Source organism: Pongo pygmaeus, chromosome 2 (genome assembly GCF_028885625.2).
Source record: "Pongo pygmaeus isolate AG05252 chromosome 2, NHGRI_mPonPyg2-v2.0_pri, whole genome shotgun sequence".
Taxonomy (NCBI): Eukaryota; Metazoa; Chordata; class Mammalia; order Primates; family Hominidae; genus Pongo; species Pongo pygmaeus.
The window spans coordinates 115,072,566-115,090,846 of record NC_085930.1 but is presented as its reverse complement, the minus strand read 5'-3'; the positions used below and the strand labels follow the sequence as shown (position 1 = coordinate 115,090,846).

Here is an 18,281-nt window from a genome sequence, read left to right as displayed (position 1 = left end):
CCAAGGCCCGATGATGCCTGTCCACAGATTACGCTTTGTTTCACAAAATGGGGTGGGTCTCTGGCCCTACTTCTATCACCAGATGGGGCACAAGGCGGGCTGAGGCACTCAGTCATGAAAGACCGCCCTGGAGTTTTCCTCTTTCATTCCGGGTGTGTGTGGGGGTTCCTGCAAACACACTTCTTTTGGTTTCTTCATCAGAAGCTGACATTTCAGGCTGAAGCAATTCATGTAAAGCTTTTAGCTATTCAAATAGCTGAGTGTGGTTTGGAAAAGCAGTCCACTATCTTGGAAAAAATTTAGGTTCAATGTAGGCCCCACTGTGGGGTGCTCTGTGCCCCCTGGTGTCTATGAGAGTGGGTTTTGCTGGGGTGGGAAGGCTGAAGCCCATTCTGAGGCTCCAGGGGGACAGGCATGTCCACTGCCAATAGCCCCTGGCACCTGAGCCCTGGGAAAGGTATTCTGGTGACAGGCACATTCGAAGGGCCTTCTGGAGGGTTGCCTTGGCTCCCAGGTGGCTGGAAAGGCCCAGGCGTATCCCTCTAGCCTTGGTGTTTAACCTGATTTTCACCTGAAATGACTGATATAGTTTTCAGGGCCCGGAGGACTCGGAAGGTGCGTAAGGCTGAGACATTGCCCAGGTCCACAAATTCAGTTGTGTATCTGTAACAAGGGAAATTCACACACGAGACAATGACAACACGATAATAGGAGACACACAGAGGAGGAAAGGGGGTGGGGAAGACAGAGAGAGAGTCACTTGTAGCTGAGATCTGAGAGGCAAACCTGGGCATCTTACCTGGGATAACTGAAATAGTTTTTAGAGCTCTCAGGACTCTGAAAGTTCGAAGAGCCGACAAATTGCCTAGTTTTATATTTTCTGATACATACCTGCAGAATCAAACCACAGTTATTGGGAATTACAAAGCAGAACCGCCGCCTGCCCTCCCCGACCAGCCCTCTCCCTTGGCCCCCTCCCACGGGGGTGGGGGCAGTGCTGTGGATAGCCCAGGGTCTCCCTCAGGTTTTCTTCTGGATTTCAACCCTCCTAACACAGGACTTCAGCTTGAGTGCCGTAAGGATGTCCACACGGCAAGCTTCCCAGTGGCTCTCTTGGTGATGGTGTCAAGGATAACCGGTGCTAAGAGGCAACCACTCTGCCACTCTCTCCACACCATTGGGACCCATGACATGAAGCCACATGTGGGGTCTGGGGCTGGGGACACATCAGAGTGAAGAGGGAAGCCTGTTTTCCAGGAGGCTCAGGTCAGGTGATACAGGAAGCAAGTGCGTTTCTGGTCATAGTTTTGGTTCACATCTTCTGTGGTCTGTTGATCAGTTTGTGCCTGGCTCAGAAGTCCCTGAAATCACGAGGTGGAGGTGGCCTGAACACTCATTGGAAAAAACAGAGTTCCCAAGACAGAGGCACTGGAAGACGGGAAGAGAGGTTGCCTGAATATCTGTTCTTCAACTACTCACAGGCAAGGAACAACCCAAGAAGAGAAAAGGGCAGGATGAGGGGCCCCAAGGCAGTGGAGCGCCTCCCCAAGTCTACCGGTCCCACCCCCAGACTCTTGGTATCTTCCAGGGACGGCCCTGGGTCTCCACTGGAGGAGTGGCCTCCAGAGGCGAGATGCCCTTCCTGGAGTCTGTCTTGCTTGGGTCTGAGTGAGGATCAGCAGGGAGAGTGGCTGTGGGCCCCCTCCTGGAACCTGGACAGTTGCCCATCCGTGGCCTCCACAGGGACAGAAGAAGGTGGTCTCTGGGGGCAGGGACCTGCCCAAGCAGAGCATGAGGACATGCAGTGTATGGGCCACATGACCACAAGGACCACGGACAGTGTGTGACCAAGGCCATTGGGACAGTGGCAAGTGACTTGTGACATTTAATCAAAGGCTTTGCATCCAGGGTATGTGACATTTAACTGAAGGTGTCTGGTGTTTAACAAAGGACACTGGACTCGGGATGTCTGATGTTTAACCAAGTGCGTCTGATGCAGGTGTCTGAGTGATGTCAGACACAGGACGTCAGCCCTGTGGCTCTGGGTGAGTGCAAGGGTGGGCTGGCACTGTTGCCAGACTCACTCTGCTGGGCGGTCTGGACCTCCAGGCCCTTCCAGTCTGCTCCCAGCTTCCCAATTCCCCTTCAGGCTTTGAATATCTACAGGAGAGAACTTGGCCAGCTGAGTCAAGGGGCTTAATGCCCTGGGGTCCACAGGTCCGGCTCTAATTGATACTGGGCTGACACCAGCTTTCTCTATGTCCACTGGAGGAGCCCTTCCATCTTCACATGGTCCTATGCACCATGCTGATCTCTCCTTTCTCACAAAGCCCTACACAGATGGGACGTCAGCAGACACACCGCCAGAGCTTGCTTTCCTCTGGCGACACCAGACCCTTTCTGTGGTGTGGTTTCCATTCCGTCTCCTGTATTCACTTCAGCATGTACAACTTTCTCCAGTGTGGCAGTCAGATGCAGTCCCATCATCTGCTGGGGAGCAGAAGTCACCATGCTTGTTCTGGCCCATATACGCCTGTTAATTTGATCCAAGGTCCCTCTCAACTTCTGAGAGCTATTCCGTTCTCCACAACGGCTCAGACCCTCAGGGCTCTGTCCCACATTCTTCTCTCGGTCTCTCTCCAGACATGGTGCTGCCACAGGACTTTCTGGCTGAGCCTGGGATATTGCTGACCTTGCCATCCCAAGGAAACTATGGCTGTGGCCTGCTGGAGGCTCTGGGCCCCTTTTCCGGCTGCTGTTCTACCGAGTGTGGCTGAGGACAGCAGCTCCCCTTGCCTAGGATACTGGTTTCAAGGCTGTCTCTTCTAGTTACAGGGAGTGAGTGGAATACTGTGCAGGTCAGAGAGGGAACTAACTGTCCTTGCTTCAACTGTCCTTGCTTCCCTCCTGTCCCTTACGACCCAGTCTGTCCCCTGGTGTCTCCATTGAAAACTCTGCCTATCTCTAGCTTAGATTCTGCCTGCCTTTGCCTGTCCCAGGGTGGAACCTGCCCCCAGCACAGTGACCCCAGCACAGACAGTGCTTGGCCTCCATTCATTGTCTGCCTTCTAGGCAGCTGGTGTCCCAAGGTGACAAGGACAGCTTAGTGACAGAATAAGGGAGGACCATATCTGTGCTCCTGGCAGGCTTGCAAAGCCAGCTGAGTGGCTGGAAATAGGAGTGCAGCTGGTGGCTGTGTGTCTGTCTGGGAGAGCAATCATGAGTTAGAGGAAGTCTTAAAAGAGGACTTACAGGGTAAGGGTGTAGAATGTCTGGGACCATGTTGGTGACATGGTGGGCTACTGCCTCTTTTATTCTACCCAGATCCCCACCGAGGCCTCTTTTGGGTCCTCTGAGTGTGGCAGGGCTGGAGGAATGCTTGGTATGACACAGGGCCAGTTGCAGAGGTGGCAAGTGTGGGGTCACGTGAGGGGTCAGAGCTTTGCCCCTCTCAGGCTGGCAAAACCCTCCTCCAAGCCAGTCTGCTGCTTCAGTGATGGCTAAGCTGCTGGCCGGGGGCAGACACAGCTGGACAGAGACAGGGGCACAAAGAGCAAAGGGTGGTGGGTGAGAATCCTATCCCATCACCAGCCCTAGCACAGGGAAGCCTTCTTCCTGCCCCGCCCTTATCTTGAGATGGTGAAGCCCACGCCGTTAGTGACTGCAGGAATTGCCACCCTCCTCTCTGCCCTCCCTCCCTTCCCCTCCAGGTTTGGTTTCCATAACAACCCCAGAAGGTGGCAGGCTATGCTAACTAGCAGGTAATGCCCTTCTGTGAGTGGGGCCACAGGAAGAGCTCTGGCTGGAGGGCTGCAAGCTGAGCCTGGCAGGCTTCCCAGCACCCTGCCCCAGACCCTCCCACAGCCTCTAAATCAGTGGGGTGGAGGATCACCCCAGCAGAAACATCAGACTTGGGGTGCCTCTCCCATCTATCCCATGGTTAGGAGTTGGGAGACTTGGTTTTAGTCTCAGCATTGCTTCTGATTCAGTCTATAACTTTGGGCAAGTGCTAGGTTCTCTGTGAGCCTCACTTTCTCCATCTGTGTAATGGAGGTCAGATGGAGGATTTCACTGAATGGAATGTTTCCCTTCACTCAAGTCTCCTTTGATCATCCTAGAGTTCCTTGTTACTGAACCATTGCATCTCTAAGAGAATGCATTTCAAAGCCAGAATATCCGTCAATCAAAGCTGCCAGGCCAGGCCAGCCAAGGGCCCACAGCTGATGTGCCAATAGGTCACACAGCCCTACGGGAAGTGGATGTGCCATTTCTGTGAGATGCTTGGAAATGTGGAGAGTGTCTGAGCTTCTGAGGCCGAGTTCTGCCTTGTCAGCCCTGGCCCTGGCACACAGCGAAGGCAAGCAGGTTTCCGTGAGGAAGGCACACCTGCTTTGTGACTCCCAGTGAAAGAAGCAGTTTGGGAATGAAACCAGGATTCTCCCAGGAGACAGGGCAGGAGGACTTGTTAAGGGTCTGAGGTTGCTCAGAGCATCTCCCAGAGACACAGCCTGAGCCAAAGCTTGGCCCAGGGCAATGACTTTTCCTGGGATCTGGGGCTGCCTCTGTGGTGACACTGTCTTGCCCAGGCTCCAGGTTGGGGAGCTAGGAAAGGCTCAGGCAGACGGTGTATCCTCTCCTGCCCGAAGCCACCTTCCTTCCTATGACACCCAGGCTCAGGACACCGTGGATTACTGCTTCCCAACCACAGAGCACCCCAGGGCCCAGCCTGGCAACCCTACTCCATTCCCAAGTCAGTGCAACCTCCTCGGCTGTGACATGAAAAGTTCTCCCTCTCTCTGAAACCTCAGATGTGCCTCCCCACTCTGTTCTCAGCTGATGATCAAGCTTCTTATTTCACTGGGAAAATAGAAGCAATCAGAAGAGAAATTTCTTTCCTTTCATCATCAGCTCTATCAATCTACCTCCATCTCCACCTGAAATTCTGCCTTCCCCATTCTTCAGGTCGATGCTCCCCCTTGGCACTGGATTCCCACCCTCTTGGGCCAGCTCAGGGGCTTTGCTCCTGCAATCCCCTTGCTCATCTACATCATCTAGCATTCTCTCTCTACTGGATCATTTCCACCAGCCTGCAAAGATACCCCCCTTCTTTAAAAGCCCTCCCTTGATTGACCCACATTCCGCGCTGACCACCACACCATTTTCAGTCCCATTTTATAGCAAGCCCCACAAAATAGATGTCTCTACTTGCCACACCTCCTCTCCTCCCACTCTCTCTTGAACCCTCCTTAACCAGGTGCATGTCCTTTTCCTCCACTGGAACCTCTCTTGTCAAGGGCACCAGTGACCTTCCCCCTCTGTCAAATCCAATAGTCCATTCTTAGTCGTCACCTTCCCCAACCTCCCGGTGGTGGGTTTCCAGTGGAATCACATTCCTTCCCAGACACTGCTGTCTCCTAATTTGCCTCTGCCCTCCAGCCTTCTCTCGTGGCCTCCAGATGAGATGTTGGGGCATCCCACAGTACATTCAGGCTACAGGCTACACTCATGCCTAGGTGATCTCATCTGGTCTCCTGGCTTTAAATACCATCTGTATCCCCATAGCTTCTAAATTTACACTTCCACCTTGGAGCTCTTTCTTGAACCCTAGACTGGAATATCCAGTTGCCTACTCAATATCTCACCCTGGGTGCTTACAAATGTCATACATCCCAAACAGGACTTTTGATTTTCTTCCTACTTCAGCCAGTGTCGCTCTCTCCAATTTTCCATTTCAACCAATGGGAACACCGTCCAGCCACCAGCTGCTCAAACCAAAAACCACCTTGGGGGGCCTCCCATCAGCCCTACCTGCAAAGTATGTCCAGAATCTGACCAGGTGCTCCCCTCTTCCACTTGGTCCTTGGTTCTAGTCACTATCTTCTCTCTCCTGGCTGCCAAGATATAGCCTCCTAACTACTCCGTCTGTCTCTACCTTCTCCAGTCTGTGGTCCACACCATAGCCAGGGGAGTCTCTACAGAATGTAAAGCGGGTCACAGCTCTGCCTGTTCTTACACCCCGGTGACTCCCATCACACCTGGCTTTTACCACGATCTGTCCTCCATCCCACTACTCTGCAACTTCCTCTCCCACCACTCTTTCCTTGCTCGCTCAACTCCACCCAGGCCTAAATCCATACTGGGTTTGGGGCAAGTAAGTGGTATTGTCTCTCGGAGCCAGTTTTCCCACTTGTAAAATGGAGGGCTAGAGTTGGCTTACAAATAGTGTACCTAGAAACAGAGATTCTGATGCATTTTCCCACTACCAGGTTCTCCGTCTAGACCCCATTCACCAGGGTATAGTTTCCCTCTTTGTCCTCTCTCCCTGACAGCATGGCTGAGCTCAGGGCTGCTCATGTCTGGGGTTAAAGCCTGTCTTCAATAGGTAGATTCAGGGATTCCAAGCATCCTAGAAAGTGAGAGCTGAATTGAGCTTCTGATACCACAGCACCCAACACTATCCTTTCACATGTCAGGAAACTGAGGGTTTGCAAGGGCAGGGGGTATGAGCCTCACCAGCTCTGCTCCTTGCTGAGGTGCAGTGCTCAGCCCTGCACACACTAGGTCCTCTGCTTCAGAAAGGCCTTTTTCTTTTTTCTTTTTTTTGAGGCAGTCTTGCTCTGTTGCCCAGGCTGGAGTGCAGTGATGTGATCACAGCTCACTGCAGCCTTGACTTCATGGGTTCAAGTGATCCTCCCAAGTAGCTGAGACTGCAGGTGTGTGCCACCATGCCCAGCTAATTCTTGTGTTTTTCATAAACATGGGGCTCGCTATGTTGCCCAGGCTAGTCTTGAACTCTTGAGCTCAAGCAATCTGCTCACCTCGGCCTCCCAAAGTGTTGGAATTAAAGGTGTGAGCCACCGCACTCAGCCTTCAAAACGCCTTTGATGGTTGAGCCTCTGATCACAACTTCTGCAGATGTCCCATCAGAACCCAGCATCTGTTCCCTGATACTTCCAGGGTGGAGTGCAGCCTCAACACTGACCCCTCAGCAAGGGTTTCTTCTATAGGCAAAGAGGCGGGGCCTCAGCCTGGGCTGCAGCAGGCCTGGGGTCACGTTCACTTTCTGGCAGGCCCCCTGTGTGTCCTTGGCATCCATTTTCTCACCCATAAAATGGGCTAAGCCATCCCCATGTAGCCTACTTCTCTGGCTGGTGGAGGATCCACTGTATTGTGTCAGTGGCCGGGTGCTTTAAAATGTGCCAAACATTCAGTCTCTGGATGGAGCAAGCTGATGTGCTGGTGCGCCTGGTGTGAGTTCCTGGGGATGCTTAGTCACTTCTCCAGGCTCCTTCTGTTGGCTGCAATTTCATTCTTAATCATCTTGGAATCCAGGTCACCATTCGCAGTGGGCCAGGGGTTGAAATATTGGTTTCTCTTGGTGGAAAGGGCAGAGGATACTAAACCAGAATCTTAATGATGTCTCTGGAGCCCAGGGCTGCCATGGAGCCTCAGGTGAGCCAGTAGGCCTGACCACCAAGGCCTGCCTGAGCTGTCTCTCCCCACCAGGATGAGCTCAGGGCCTCCAGCCTACCTTCCTCCAGCCTGTGTGCAGAGCTGCATGTGGACTGCAGGGAGGAAGCCAGAAAGAGAGGGGTGGTCTAGGGCCTGGGGTGGTGCACACCCCACCCCAGTGTGGCCTGCAAGGCATAGCATAGCACAGCAAATGAGATACTTACGCCATGACAATCACACTGAAGTCCAGCCAGTTCCATGGGTCCCGAAGGAAAGTGAACGCATGCAGGCAGAAGCCTCGAGCCAGAATCTTGACCAGAGACTCAAAGGTGTAAATGGCGGTGAAGGTGTACCTGGGCAAGAGAGGCCGGTGGGGTTTCTCAGGGAGGCCTGAGCAGGCCAGGTTCTCCAGGTTCCCTACATGGTGTGAGCCCCACACAGCTCCCTTCAACAGAGGCCATCAAACGGGGCTCTCTGCAATGCCCCCATGGCAGAGCTGGAGTTGGGGATGGAACTTTGCTCTAAACATCTGGCTAACGAATCCATCGTCCAATTTGTTTATTCCATATTATTGTGTAACTGCCATGTGTCCATCTGAACTCTCTGTATTCTCTCTCAGTTGTCTTGGTGGAAGAAGACCTCCTCCCAGTCTCCCCACCCCAGCCCTGGGGGGCTGTGCATGCAACAGGCATACAGTGGCCACAGGGTCTGTGCTATAGGACAGTATACATGGACCCTCACCCCTGTTTGTGGGTCCTCAGCAGCTAGCAATGGGCCCAGTCAATCCTCAACTGCTTACAGGGTGGGTGGGTCCAGCTGTCCACCTTGGGCTTGAAGGGGTGTTGATATTATAATGCATGGGGCTGATGGGAGTCGGGGTGCTGTTCTCTCTGCCTAGGGCAGCCTGAGGAATCCAAAATGCCTGGATGCTGGGACTGGGGCCCCCAGGGCTGGAGCGGGAGAGGACCACATCCCAGGATTCAGAGCAGCTGCACGTACCAGCTGAGAGCACTGCTAGGTTCTGTGTGAATGTGGAGAACAACTAGGCAGACTGCTTTGGGAAGAGAGCTGCCTCAACATTCTGCTGGTCTCCTGAAAACTGCAGCCAAATGCAGTAAGGGCCTATCAAGTCTGCTTAGAACCTCCAGGTAAGGTACTTTTGTTTGGGAAGAAAAGACCAGAAGCAGTTTCTGGAACTGTGCAAATGGTTATAGGAGGCAGGACTTGGGAAAAAAAAGGCAGCAGAGTGTGTTACTGAAGTGGGGATAGCCCTGGGGTACCTCTTAGTTGCCCACCTCCTAGCTGCATGACATCAGGCCAGCTATTTCTCTAATTCTTAGTCTCATCTGTGCAATGGGGAAGGTGGCTGCACCCACCCTACTGGGTGGCCATGAGGGTTAAAGGAGATGATGCTTATTGCTCTTATGACAGTGCCTGGCATGTACAAAATGCTCAATAAATTATTATTATTTCAGAGCTTTCTCCAATGTCATCATTCCTCTTTAGGCAGGACAGGGAGAAACTTCCTACTTTGCCACTCTGGAAAGCTTCCTCCCGAGAAGGCACAACTCAAATTAATGCCAGAAGTTGGCAGGACTGGGAAAGGCAAAAGAGGGTAGAAGCTGAGCCAAGGGCTGCCCCACCGCCGTGGGTAAGTTCCTGGGCCTGGACACAGCCCCCCTTCCGGGGCAGCTTCAGGAGCCATGGCATGGAATAGAAAGGAAGGGAGGGGGCCACGTGGAGAAGAGGCCCTGAAGATACTCACTCGACATACTTGGTCCAGGGTGGAGGGTCGTGCTGGGCCATGAACACGCAGTTGGTGAGGATGGTGCACATGATGAGCATGCTGAAGAGCGTGCGTGGGGTCAAGGAAAGCTGAGCAGTATGGGCCGGCCACGCCACCACCGCTGGGGGGTCCTGCCCCTGGGGGTCATCACTGCCAGGCCAGTGCTACCAGACAATAAACAGGGTCTCCAAGGAGACACATTGGGGTTGTGACCAGTCCATGCCAACCCCCCTCCACCCAGGCTGGTCTCTGTCCCTTCCCCGGCACTTGCAGCTGGCCCCCTGGCCTGCTTCATGACACCTAATAGGCACCAGAGACCTGAAACCACACTGCTGGTAGGATATCATGTGGAGGGAAGGCAGGAGAGGTGGGCCCCAGACCTCAAAGGCTTTTAACCGCAGTCAGGTGAGGGGCCCTGTCCTCAGTCACATAGGAGAGAAATGGGCATTTATAAATTGCTCCTCAGTGGAGGGCAAGGCCAGAGTGGCAGGGCTCTGAGTTCCCTCCCCCACTTCTAGGGGAGCAGCCCAGGCCAGGCTTTGTCTAGAAGTTCTCTGCAGAATGCTCTGCTGCCAAACAACTGCACGCCTGGCCAGGGCCTGCTACCCCTGGGGAGGCAGGGGACCACTCCTCTGGCTGCTTCCTGCCTGTGCACCTAGTCTTCAAGCTAGCCCTCTGCTCCACCTGGGAATCTCCTTCTCACCCTGCAGGAGCCCCTCAGCAGGACCCCACCCAACTCCCCAGCAGCCTGTCCTGTCTTTCTGGTAACACGGTGCTGCCTCTGTGCCCTGCGGGCTTCGGGCACCCCTCTTTTAGCCCTGGTGGCTCACTGAACGGCAATGTCCATCTGTCTCCCATCACAAGGCAGCGCTTCAAATGCCAGAGCTGTGCTTCAGGTCTACTTGTGGGTTCTTGGCCTTGAACTGAACTGCCCGGGACTTCTCTGAGCCTGACTCTGGCTACAATTCCTAGCTGCTGCTTCAGGCTAGACAAAGCTCCGACTGCCCTCCTCCACCTCTGCAAGGACTGCAGAGGAAGAAGGGGGCAGACTCTGGGCCTCCTGTAGGCTGGGGCACCCCTGGGGGCCTGGCCTAGAGCAGGGACACTGTGCTTCTCTCACAAATCCCTACCCAGCCCCAGAGGAGAGGCTGGGCCTTCCACTCCCTATGGCTGCCCCCAAGCGCTCAACACCATGCCCGGCCTCAGCCCCGTATGCACAGCTGCCAAACTGGTTATTCCCACGGGAGGCCCAGGAGCTGCGGTAATTGAGCTCCAGGGGCTGCCTCTTTCCTCCTTAGCATAGCTCCACCTCGCCCGACGGGGAGGCCAGTGCAGTCAGAGCACAGACCAGGCCTGGCTGCGGTGCCGACTGCCCCAGCTGGGGACAGTGGGGATGCCTCTCAGGAATCTAACCAGGTAGATGCCCTCCGTGCCGCCAGTCCTCTTCTAGGGAGTCAGGCAATCAGGAAATCAGCATCTCAAACCAGCTTCCAGTTTATAATTATCTAGTTTCTCATCTGGGACGAGAGGGAATTAGGCTTTGGGAATCTCCCTTAGTCAAAGAAGGACTGAGCCAACAGGACTGCTCGGCTCTGATGCCATGGCTCCAGGAAGCCTTGATTTCTCCCTGACCAGAAGGCATCACTTCAGGCCCTGGGGTCCCTCCGTCAGTTTGGTATCTGCCCAGCCCTCTGCCTGTGTGAGGGTCTCCAGTGCCAGGCTTATATCCCTCTCCAGCTTTCAAGGCAGGATCAGATAATCATCTCAGTATCAGTACCCCTTCTCCCTTAAACACACACACACACACACACACACACACACACTGCCCACACACGGGGTATGTGCCAAGGCTTTCCTCACTAGGCAGATGGTTAACAAGTCCCCCAACCAGTCTTTATTCATCCCCATGGATCTACTGCTAATCATCTACTGAGGAGCCCAGGTGACTCCTGAAATATGCAAGCAATGATGCTAAGAGTAAATATTTACTGAGCCCTTCCTAGGTACCAGAATTTGCTCTCCGTGTCCATCAGCGAATTCAGTTTTCCCAACAACCATACGTGGTGCGGACTTTGTTTCCATTTTAGGTGATGAGAAGACTGAGGCACAAAGAGGTTAAGTTGAAGGTCACTGTGGAAGGCAGAATAATGCCCCCACCATCCCCAAGGTGGCCATGGAGGAATCCCCGGAAACTGTGAATATGCTAATTTGTATGACAAAATGAGACCGTGCAGATGTGACTAAATTAAGGATCTCCCCTGGCCTCCGCAAGACAGGGTCTAGCTCTGTCACTGGGGCTGGAGTGCAATGGTATTACCATAGCTTACCGCAGTCTTGAACTCTTAGGCTCAAGAGATCCTCTCGCCTCAGCCTCCTAAGTAACTAGGACTACAGATGCACACTACCATAGCCAGCTAATTTTTAATTTTTTTTTTTGTAGACACGTCTTACCATGTTGCTTAGGCTGGTCTTGAACTCCTGGGCTCAAGCAATCCTCCCACCTCGGCCACCCAAAGTGCTGAGATTACAAGTGTCAGCCACTGCTCCTGGCCCTAAATTAAGCATCTTGAGGTGGGGAGATCATTCTAGATTATCCAGGTAGACTCAGTGTAATCACAGGGGTCCTTTTAAGCAAAAGAGGGAGAGGCAGAGTGCTGTGATGTGAAATTCAACCGGCCATTCCTGGCTTGATGATGACAGGGGACCACAGACTAAGAATCCAGTGCAGCCTCCAGAAGCTGGAAACGCCTCGGAAACACATTCTCCCCTAGAGCCTCCAAAAGGAGTGTAGCCCGGCTGACACCCTGAGTTTAGTCCAGCAAGAACCATTTTGGACCTCTGACCTCTAAAGCTATAAGGTGATAAATCTGCGTTGCTGTAAGCCACTGTGTTGGAATGTTACAGCATTCCTGGGAAAGTACTCCCGGTACCAAGCTGATCAATGGCTGAGCCAGCCTGCACCCTGGTTCTCCTGATCTGGGCCCCACTCTGAGGCCCCATGCTGCATCACCTCTGCAAGATGACATTCAAGGCCACCCGGTCCACTCTCCTGCCTCCAGACTGGAGGGTCTGCATGAGTCATGCTGCTTCTGGCTCTCACATGCCAAGCAGGCAAGCTATTCCACGCCTGGCCTCTGCCACCCATGGGGCGGTGTGAAAACCAAACGAGGTAAAGAGCACCGTCAAATGTGGGGAGACTACCGTACAGGAGGGAGGAAATTATCTGTTATTTGTAAGGGGAAATCCCACTTGAGCATGTGTGTCTGGCCCTGAGTGGGAGCCAGGGGGGCAATGGAGCCATGTCCCCAAAACGCTCTGACATGGGATGTTATGAAAAAACCAAACATGCCTCCGGCTGGGCTGGGCAGGAAGGCTTCCTGGAAGAGGCATTTAGATAAGCACCAAGGCTGGCCAGGGTTTCTCCAGCAACCAGTCAGCCCAGCTGGTCATGGTGAAGCAGCGTGGGCTGAAGGCTGGGTGGTGGACTCCTCTCGGTGGAGTCAAGTCCCTTCCAGCTCTAGGGAGACCACTCACAGCTCTCCTTAGAGTGGGGAACAGGCCCTGTTGCAGGGAGCAGAGGTGTGAACAGGCTGCCTTGTACTACAGGACTTGCCTGGACCCAGACAGAGGTGAGTGAGACTTGAACACCCAGACTCAGGGAAGAGCCAGGGCACACAGCCCTCTGGATCCCACCAGTCAGGGCCTGGGTCCCATGGTGGGCAATGACAGGAGCTATCTATCGGGATTTTATCTTTTCCAGACACAGCAGTGGCTTAGGGTGATGTGTAGCAAGCTCTTGTCTCTCTGCCACTTCACTGCTCAAAATCCTTGCCTGGTTCCCATGGCCTTGAGGACAGCACTCGCACAATTGTCAATCCTTCTTCTGCATGTATGAGATCTCTTCCTTCCCAGACTGAGCACCCAGTCCATATGACTCTGCCTAAAGCATACCCGGGTCCCCCATGGTGCCCAGCATGTAGCCAACACCAGAGAGATGAGTCAACTGAACTCCTGGCCAGGGCACACCTGTTTGCACTGCCTCATAATTTCAGGCTGATGATTGAGCTGGTCCCTTGTGTGGGCTGAGGCAAAGGCCAGCTCTCCAGGTCTATGCTCAGCTGAACATCTTCAATCTTGTCATGTCATTGTCCCTAAACACCCACTCCTAGCCTCGTGATTAAAATGCCAGCAAGGAGTGCCTGAGTTGTGGGGAATGCCTGACACTTGGGCTGCCTAAGTCTTCAGATCCCAGGGAGTCAAAAAAAAAAAAAAAAAAAAACTCCCAAAGAAAAGGTAATTAACTGTGGAGGGGTATTTTCATGTGTTTGTGCTATTAAATCAACATGCACACACACATACACCACAGACATGTGGTTTGATTGCCCATTTGAATCTGGTAGAGGAACGTGGGAGGATTTTGTGCACAGATCCTGTACACCAGGAAGGCAAAATGCTTCTCGGTGTGTGTGTGAGGCCTCTCTGAATGTGACTGTGGTAGGATATGGAGTTCAGTTGGTTTCTTTTATTTAATCCTGGCAGGAACACATTCTGCAGGATTATAACAAAAATACATATAAAAAAATCATTCCACATGCCCATATTTACTTTTTGGTAACTTCCCAGAGATACACTGCAAGCATGGAGCCAAGAACAAGGCCAAGTGGAATCACCGCGCACTTGCTACGGTCTATGAGCTCTTGGATTGTCACGAGTGAGCAGGTTTTCTCACCAGGCTGCATTCCTGCCCACTTTTAAGTTTGTCTTTGCCCCACTTACCATTCTCAAATGGTGTAGCACAGAACTTTGCACATGTGGAACTTAGATGTTTGAATGAGTATAAAAATTTAAGCAGAGCAAAAGTTCACCATTCAAAACATGAGATCTGATGTTCCTTAGAAATGCATAGTGACTGATAATGGGCACAGGATTTCTTTTGGGGTGGTGCAAATGTTCTGGAAATAGTGGTGATGGTTGCATAACCTTATGAATATACTAAAAACCACTGAACTGTGCACTTAAAAACAGTAAATTTTGGCTGGGTGCGGTGGCTCATGCCTGTAATCCCAGCACTTTGGGAGGCCAAGGCGGGTGGATCATGAGGTCAGGAGTTCAAGACCAGCATGGCCAAGATGGTGAAACCCCATCTTTACTAAAAATACAAAAATTAGCCGGGCGTGGTGGCGGGTGCCTGTAATCCCAGCTACTCAGGAGGCTGAGGCAGGGAATCGCTTGAACCCAGGAGGCAGAGGTTGCAGTGAGCCGAGATTGTGCCACTGCACTCCAGCCTGGGCAGCAGAGTGAGACGCCGTCTCCAAAAAAAGAAAAAATAAATAAATAAAGAAAAAGATAAAAAGATAAATTTTATGGTATATGAAGTAGTATACCTCAAGTTAAAAAAAATTCATGGAGCACTTATAGATTTCTAGACCTCACACTGGTGATTCTGGTCTGGAAAGAGCTAAGAATTTGCATTTTTACAAACTTCCCAGGTGAGACTGAGGTGGCCCTCAGACTAGCATTTGGAAGCAACTGCCCTAGGGTGGCATGCACATGGGACCTTGCTAAAACACAGGTTCTGGGGTGAGACCCAAGATTCGGCCACTCCTACAACATCCTGGTGAAGCTGATGCTACTGGTCCACACACCATACTCAATGTCAAGGCTCAACAGTGTTGCTGAGGGGCTGCTCCCAAACCCCACAAATCTAGGCCTCTTCTTCCCCCCAGTGCCCACTGAGCCCACTAAGTGGCGCTGTCGAGGTCCAGCAATGTGCTCCCATCCCCAGGCAGCAGCAGTGTCAAGGCAGCCACTGGGAACCCAGTACAGGTCCTCACTGATGCTTGACACTTCCCTGGGGCAGCTGTCCTGGGGGATAGAGGCTGGCTCTGAGCCCTCAGGGCCAGTTTTTCCAGGTGGAAGCAGCACCTCACAGCCTCAGAGCCATTGCTCAATGGACAGTCTGGCCAGGCTAGGCACTCGAGGGCCCCCCACTTCCTCCCTTGCCCACCTGCCTCCCTGACCTTTCATTTGCCCCACGACCCAGCTCAGCACCTTGCAGGAGCTCTGGAGCTTCTGCTACATCCCTGAGGGCTTCTGTGGCTGCCAAACAGTGCTGGGTTGGTTAGATACCTGGAGGAGAAGCCCCAGGTGAGAGCTGGAGGATGCTGTTAGAGAGGCCACGCCCCCGGAGTGAGGCCGGAGACAGGCTCACAGCAAGAAAAGCTGGTTTTTCCTCCTCCTGCTGCTCTGTTCTTCTTACCAGGCTGTGACCACACTCTGGCAGAAAGGATAACTATTTGCGAAGCTGCCTTATCACTTTTAGGGGACTATAAAATTCCCAAGGGGCCCAGACGGGGTCTTATTCGGCTCAATACCCCAGCGTGCCTAGCAAAGAGCCTGACACCTACAGGGAACTCAGGATGGCTCAAGATGAAATCTAGACCCACACTTGCCCCACAAAATAAGATGCAGCTGTGAATGGCAGGCTGCTCGCTACATACGGTCCCTCTCCACGGTGTCTGCCTCCCACTTTGCTCACGCCACAGCCATGGTTTGCATGTGGGGTTGTCTCATGAACCCCACCAGAAAGGCAGGGGTAGGCTGGAGAGCAGACACGTGGTTGGACGCATGCATTTTACTGCACATCTGCATGCAGACACCACTTGCCGTGCATACCCCTCCAATTAACCCCTGGGGTCAGGATCAGGCACTGGGCACAGGTGGGAAGAAAGTGGAGCCATAGGAGGAGCATCCCCCATCCCTGCCAGGACAGGAAAAGCTCCTGACCTGCCAGCCTCAGTCCTGGTTACTTAGTCCCTCACTAGGTATCTGTAATCCTGATGCCTCCTGCCTTGGCCAGAGGTTAGTGAGTGAAGTCTTTGTCTTGGCCTCAAAAAAGTCCATTCAGAGAAGGGGCTGAAGGGGACCTCGGGGAGCTCTGTGGGGCCAGCCCACTAGACCCACAATCAGTTGCACTGCTGAGCCTAGCAGCATCGCTTAGATGAACAGCAGAGCCACCTGCATGTGTGCACTCACCTTGGTTGCCACTGGCCAAAGGGAGGCCTGCCCAAGCCCTCGCAGTGAAATACTCATGCCTCTGACTGCAGCTGGCACCACCCTCCCGGAAGGCTCCATCTATGGGGCCCCTTCTCTGAAGTCCAGAGAACAGAGTGATTAGGTGCTGGCGCCCCATGCCGTGTGCTGCCCAAATGATGCCCCTCTCAGGCCCAAGCCCGGTAAGTCCCTCATTACGCTGCATCACTCCAATGGCTCTCCTCTGCAGGCTGGAGCTTTTTTCAGCTGTGGTTTATATAATTTAACGCTAACTAGAGTTCTTTGAGATACTCTGAAACTGCAAACATTTTGTCAACGCCTAATCAAAAAGCAAGTGCTGCCACCCTCAAAAGATGCCCACATGTGAATAAACTAGAGGCCTCTTTATTGGGAAATGGTTTTTCCTTGGCTGAGTTCTGGTGACCTGCTTGAAGGTCCCTGCAAGTGGGTGGGGAGGAGGACGGACCAAGGGGGTGTGGTGGGAAGGGATATTTGGAGCCAATATCAGAGCCTGACAGATGTCATTTCTTCTGGGATCCTCAGTAGCTTAGCTTCTAGAATGTTTTCCTGAGAATCAGAAGAGGGTTTCTCAAACTTTCATGTGCCCAAGAATCCCCTGGGGATCAAATGAAAATGCAGATGCTGACTTGGCAGTCCTGGAGGAGGGTCAGAGATTCTTCATTTCCAACCAGCTCCCAGGTCATGACTATGCGTTTGTCTTAGGACCAGCAGGGAATCAGCACCACTCTCACTCCTAAACTAGAATGGAGGTGGGGTGGGGGCAGCACCCTGTGCACATCCCCAGCGTGGGCCCCCAAGGGGTACTCAGCAGGTATTAACTGCAAAGGATATGAGTGAACCAGAATCTTCACAGCTGCTCTCCGGATGGGGTGGAAGGGACTGAGGACATACAAGGCGTTGGTGGCACTGAACCGGAAGATGGTCTTGCCTTTATTCAGTACGATGAAAGTCTGGGGACAGACAGTAGCATTAGGCCCTTGTGTAGAAAGGCTTTTGGGGGCAACTTTTGGCTCAGAGCCCTTGGACTGTGGCTGAGGGGTGGGGTGGGAGGAGGAGGAGAGGGGCTGAGGGAGGACGGGGGAAGGGAGTCTGCCAGCACATTTGGCAGGTCAGTAGACTCACTGCCTTGCCTATGGGTGGAGGTGAGGGAGGTCTCAGCGGAATGTCAGGTTGGTTGAAATTTAGTTTCAAAATTATAGTCACAAAAAGAAGGGAGCTTTTACAGTCCTTGCCCAGCTGTTGTCACAGCAGAGGCTCAGCAGACCTGGGAATACCTCCTCCCTCCCCTTCTCCCTTAGCTGACCCCTCCTCACCCTGCATGGGGTCCCTGCCAGGCCCACTGGGTGGGAGGGCATGATAGGGAAGCTGCGTCAGCAGGGAGGACTTACGGGTGAGGAGAAGGGAAAATGAAAATGCAGAAGCAGTCCCCTGAGAGAGCTTTTCTTGGGACCCTGTCTCCTGGAGTCCAGGACAAATGTCAGCCCCATCCCACAGGACACAGCCTACTGCCTCCCTCCAGAGGATCATGAACAGTGCAATGCAACCCCTCCCTGAGCTTCTGGAAGATCCTTTCTACACAGCACAATGGGGCACAGGAGCGGGCAATGAGAGCTGAATGCTGAGACACATGCACATCAGGTGCCCAAGCAGCCCTTGAGGAGAGCTGTGCCTCCCCACCTGCCCCGGTGTGTGGTGGTCACAGCTCTGTGGCCTCACAGAGGTCTAGGGGAATGTCACAACCTGACATTCCCCTGAGACCTCCCTCACTTCCACCCATGGGCAAGGCAGTGAGTCCACTGGTCTGCCGAATGAGCTGGTGGGACAAGGTTCTACCCAATCTGGTCTGGGGAGACAAGCTGACTGGATAGATTAGGACCAAAAGTTCTGTTGTGGTGCCTCCATTGCCTTGTGGGGCTGCAGGCAGCGTGGCCAGGGATCAACAAGTGGAAACAGAAAGTGAGAGTCCGGA

General features: G+C 53.2%; 1 protein-coding gene across 1 annotated transcript in view; it reads right to left on the bottom strand.

Annotated features, from left to right (window-relative positions):
* Positions 1–18,281, bottom strand: part of SCN5A (sodium voltage-gated channel alpha subunit 5) — a 103,076-nt gene that overhangs the window by 66,491 nt on the left and 18,304 nt on the right. The window contains exons 3-6 of the mRNA XM_054482377.2: positions 17,144–17,262; positions 9,218–9,307; positions 7,677–7,805; positions 572–663 (exon numbers count right to left, since the gene is read on the bottom strand). Of these exons, the coding sequence (XP_054338352.1) occupies positions 572–663; positions 7,677–7,805; positions 9,218–9,307; positions 17,144–17,262 (430 nt within the window). The remainder of the gene's footprint in view (positions 1–571; positions 664–7,676; positions 7,806–9,217; positions 9,308–17,143; positions 17,263–18,281) is intronic.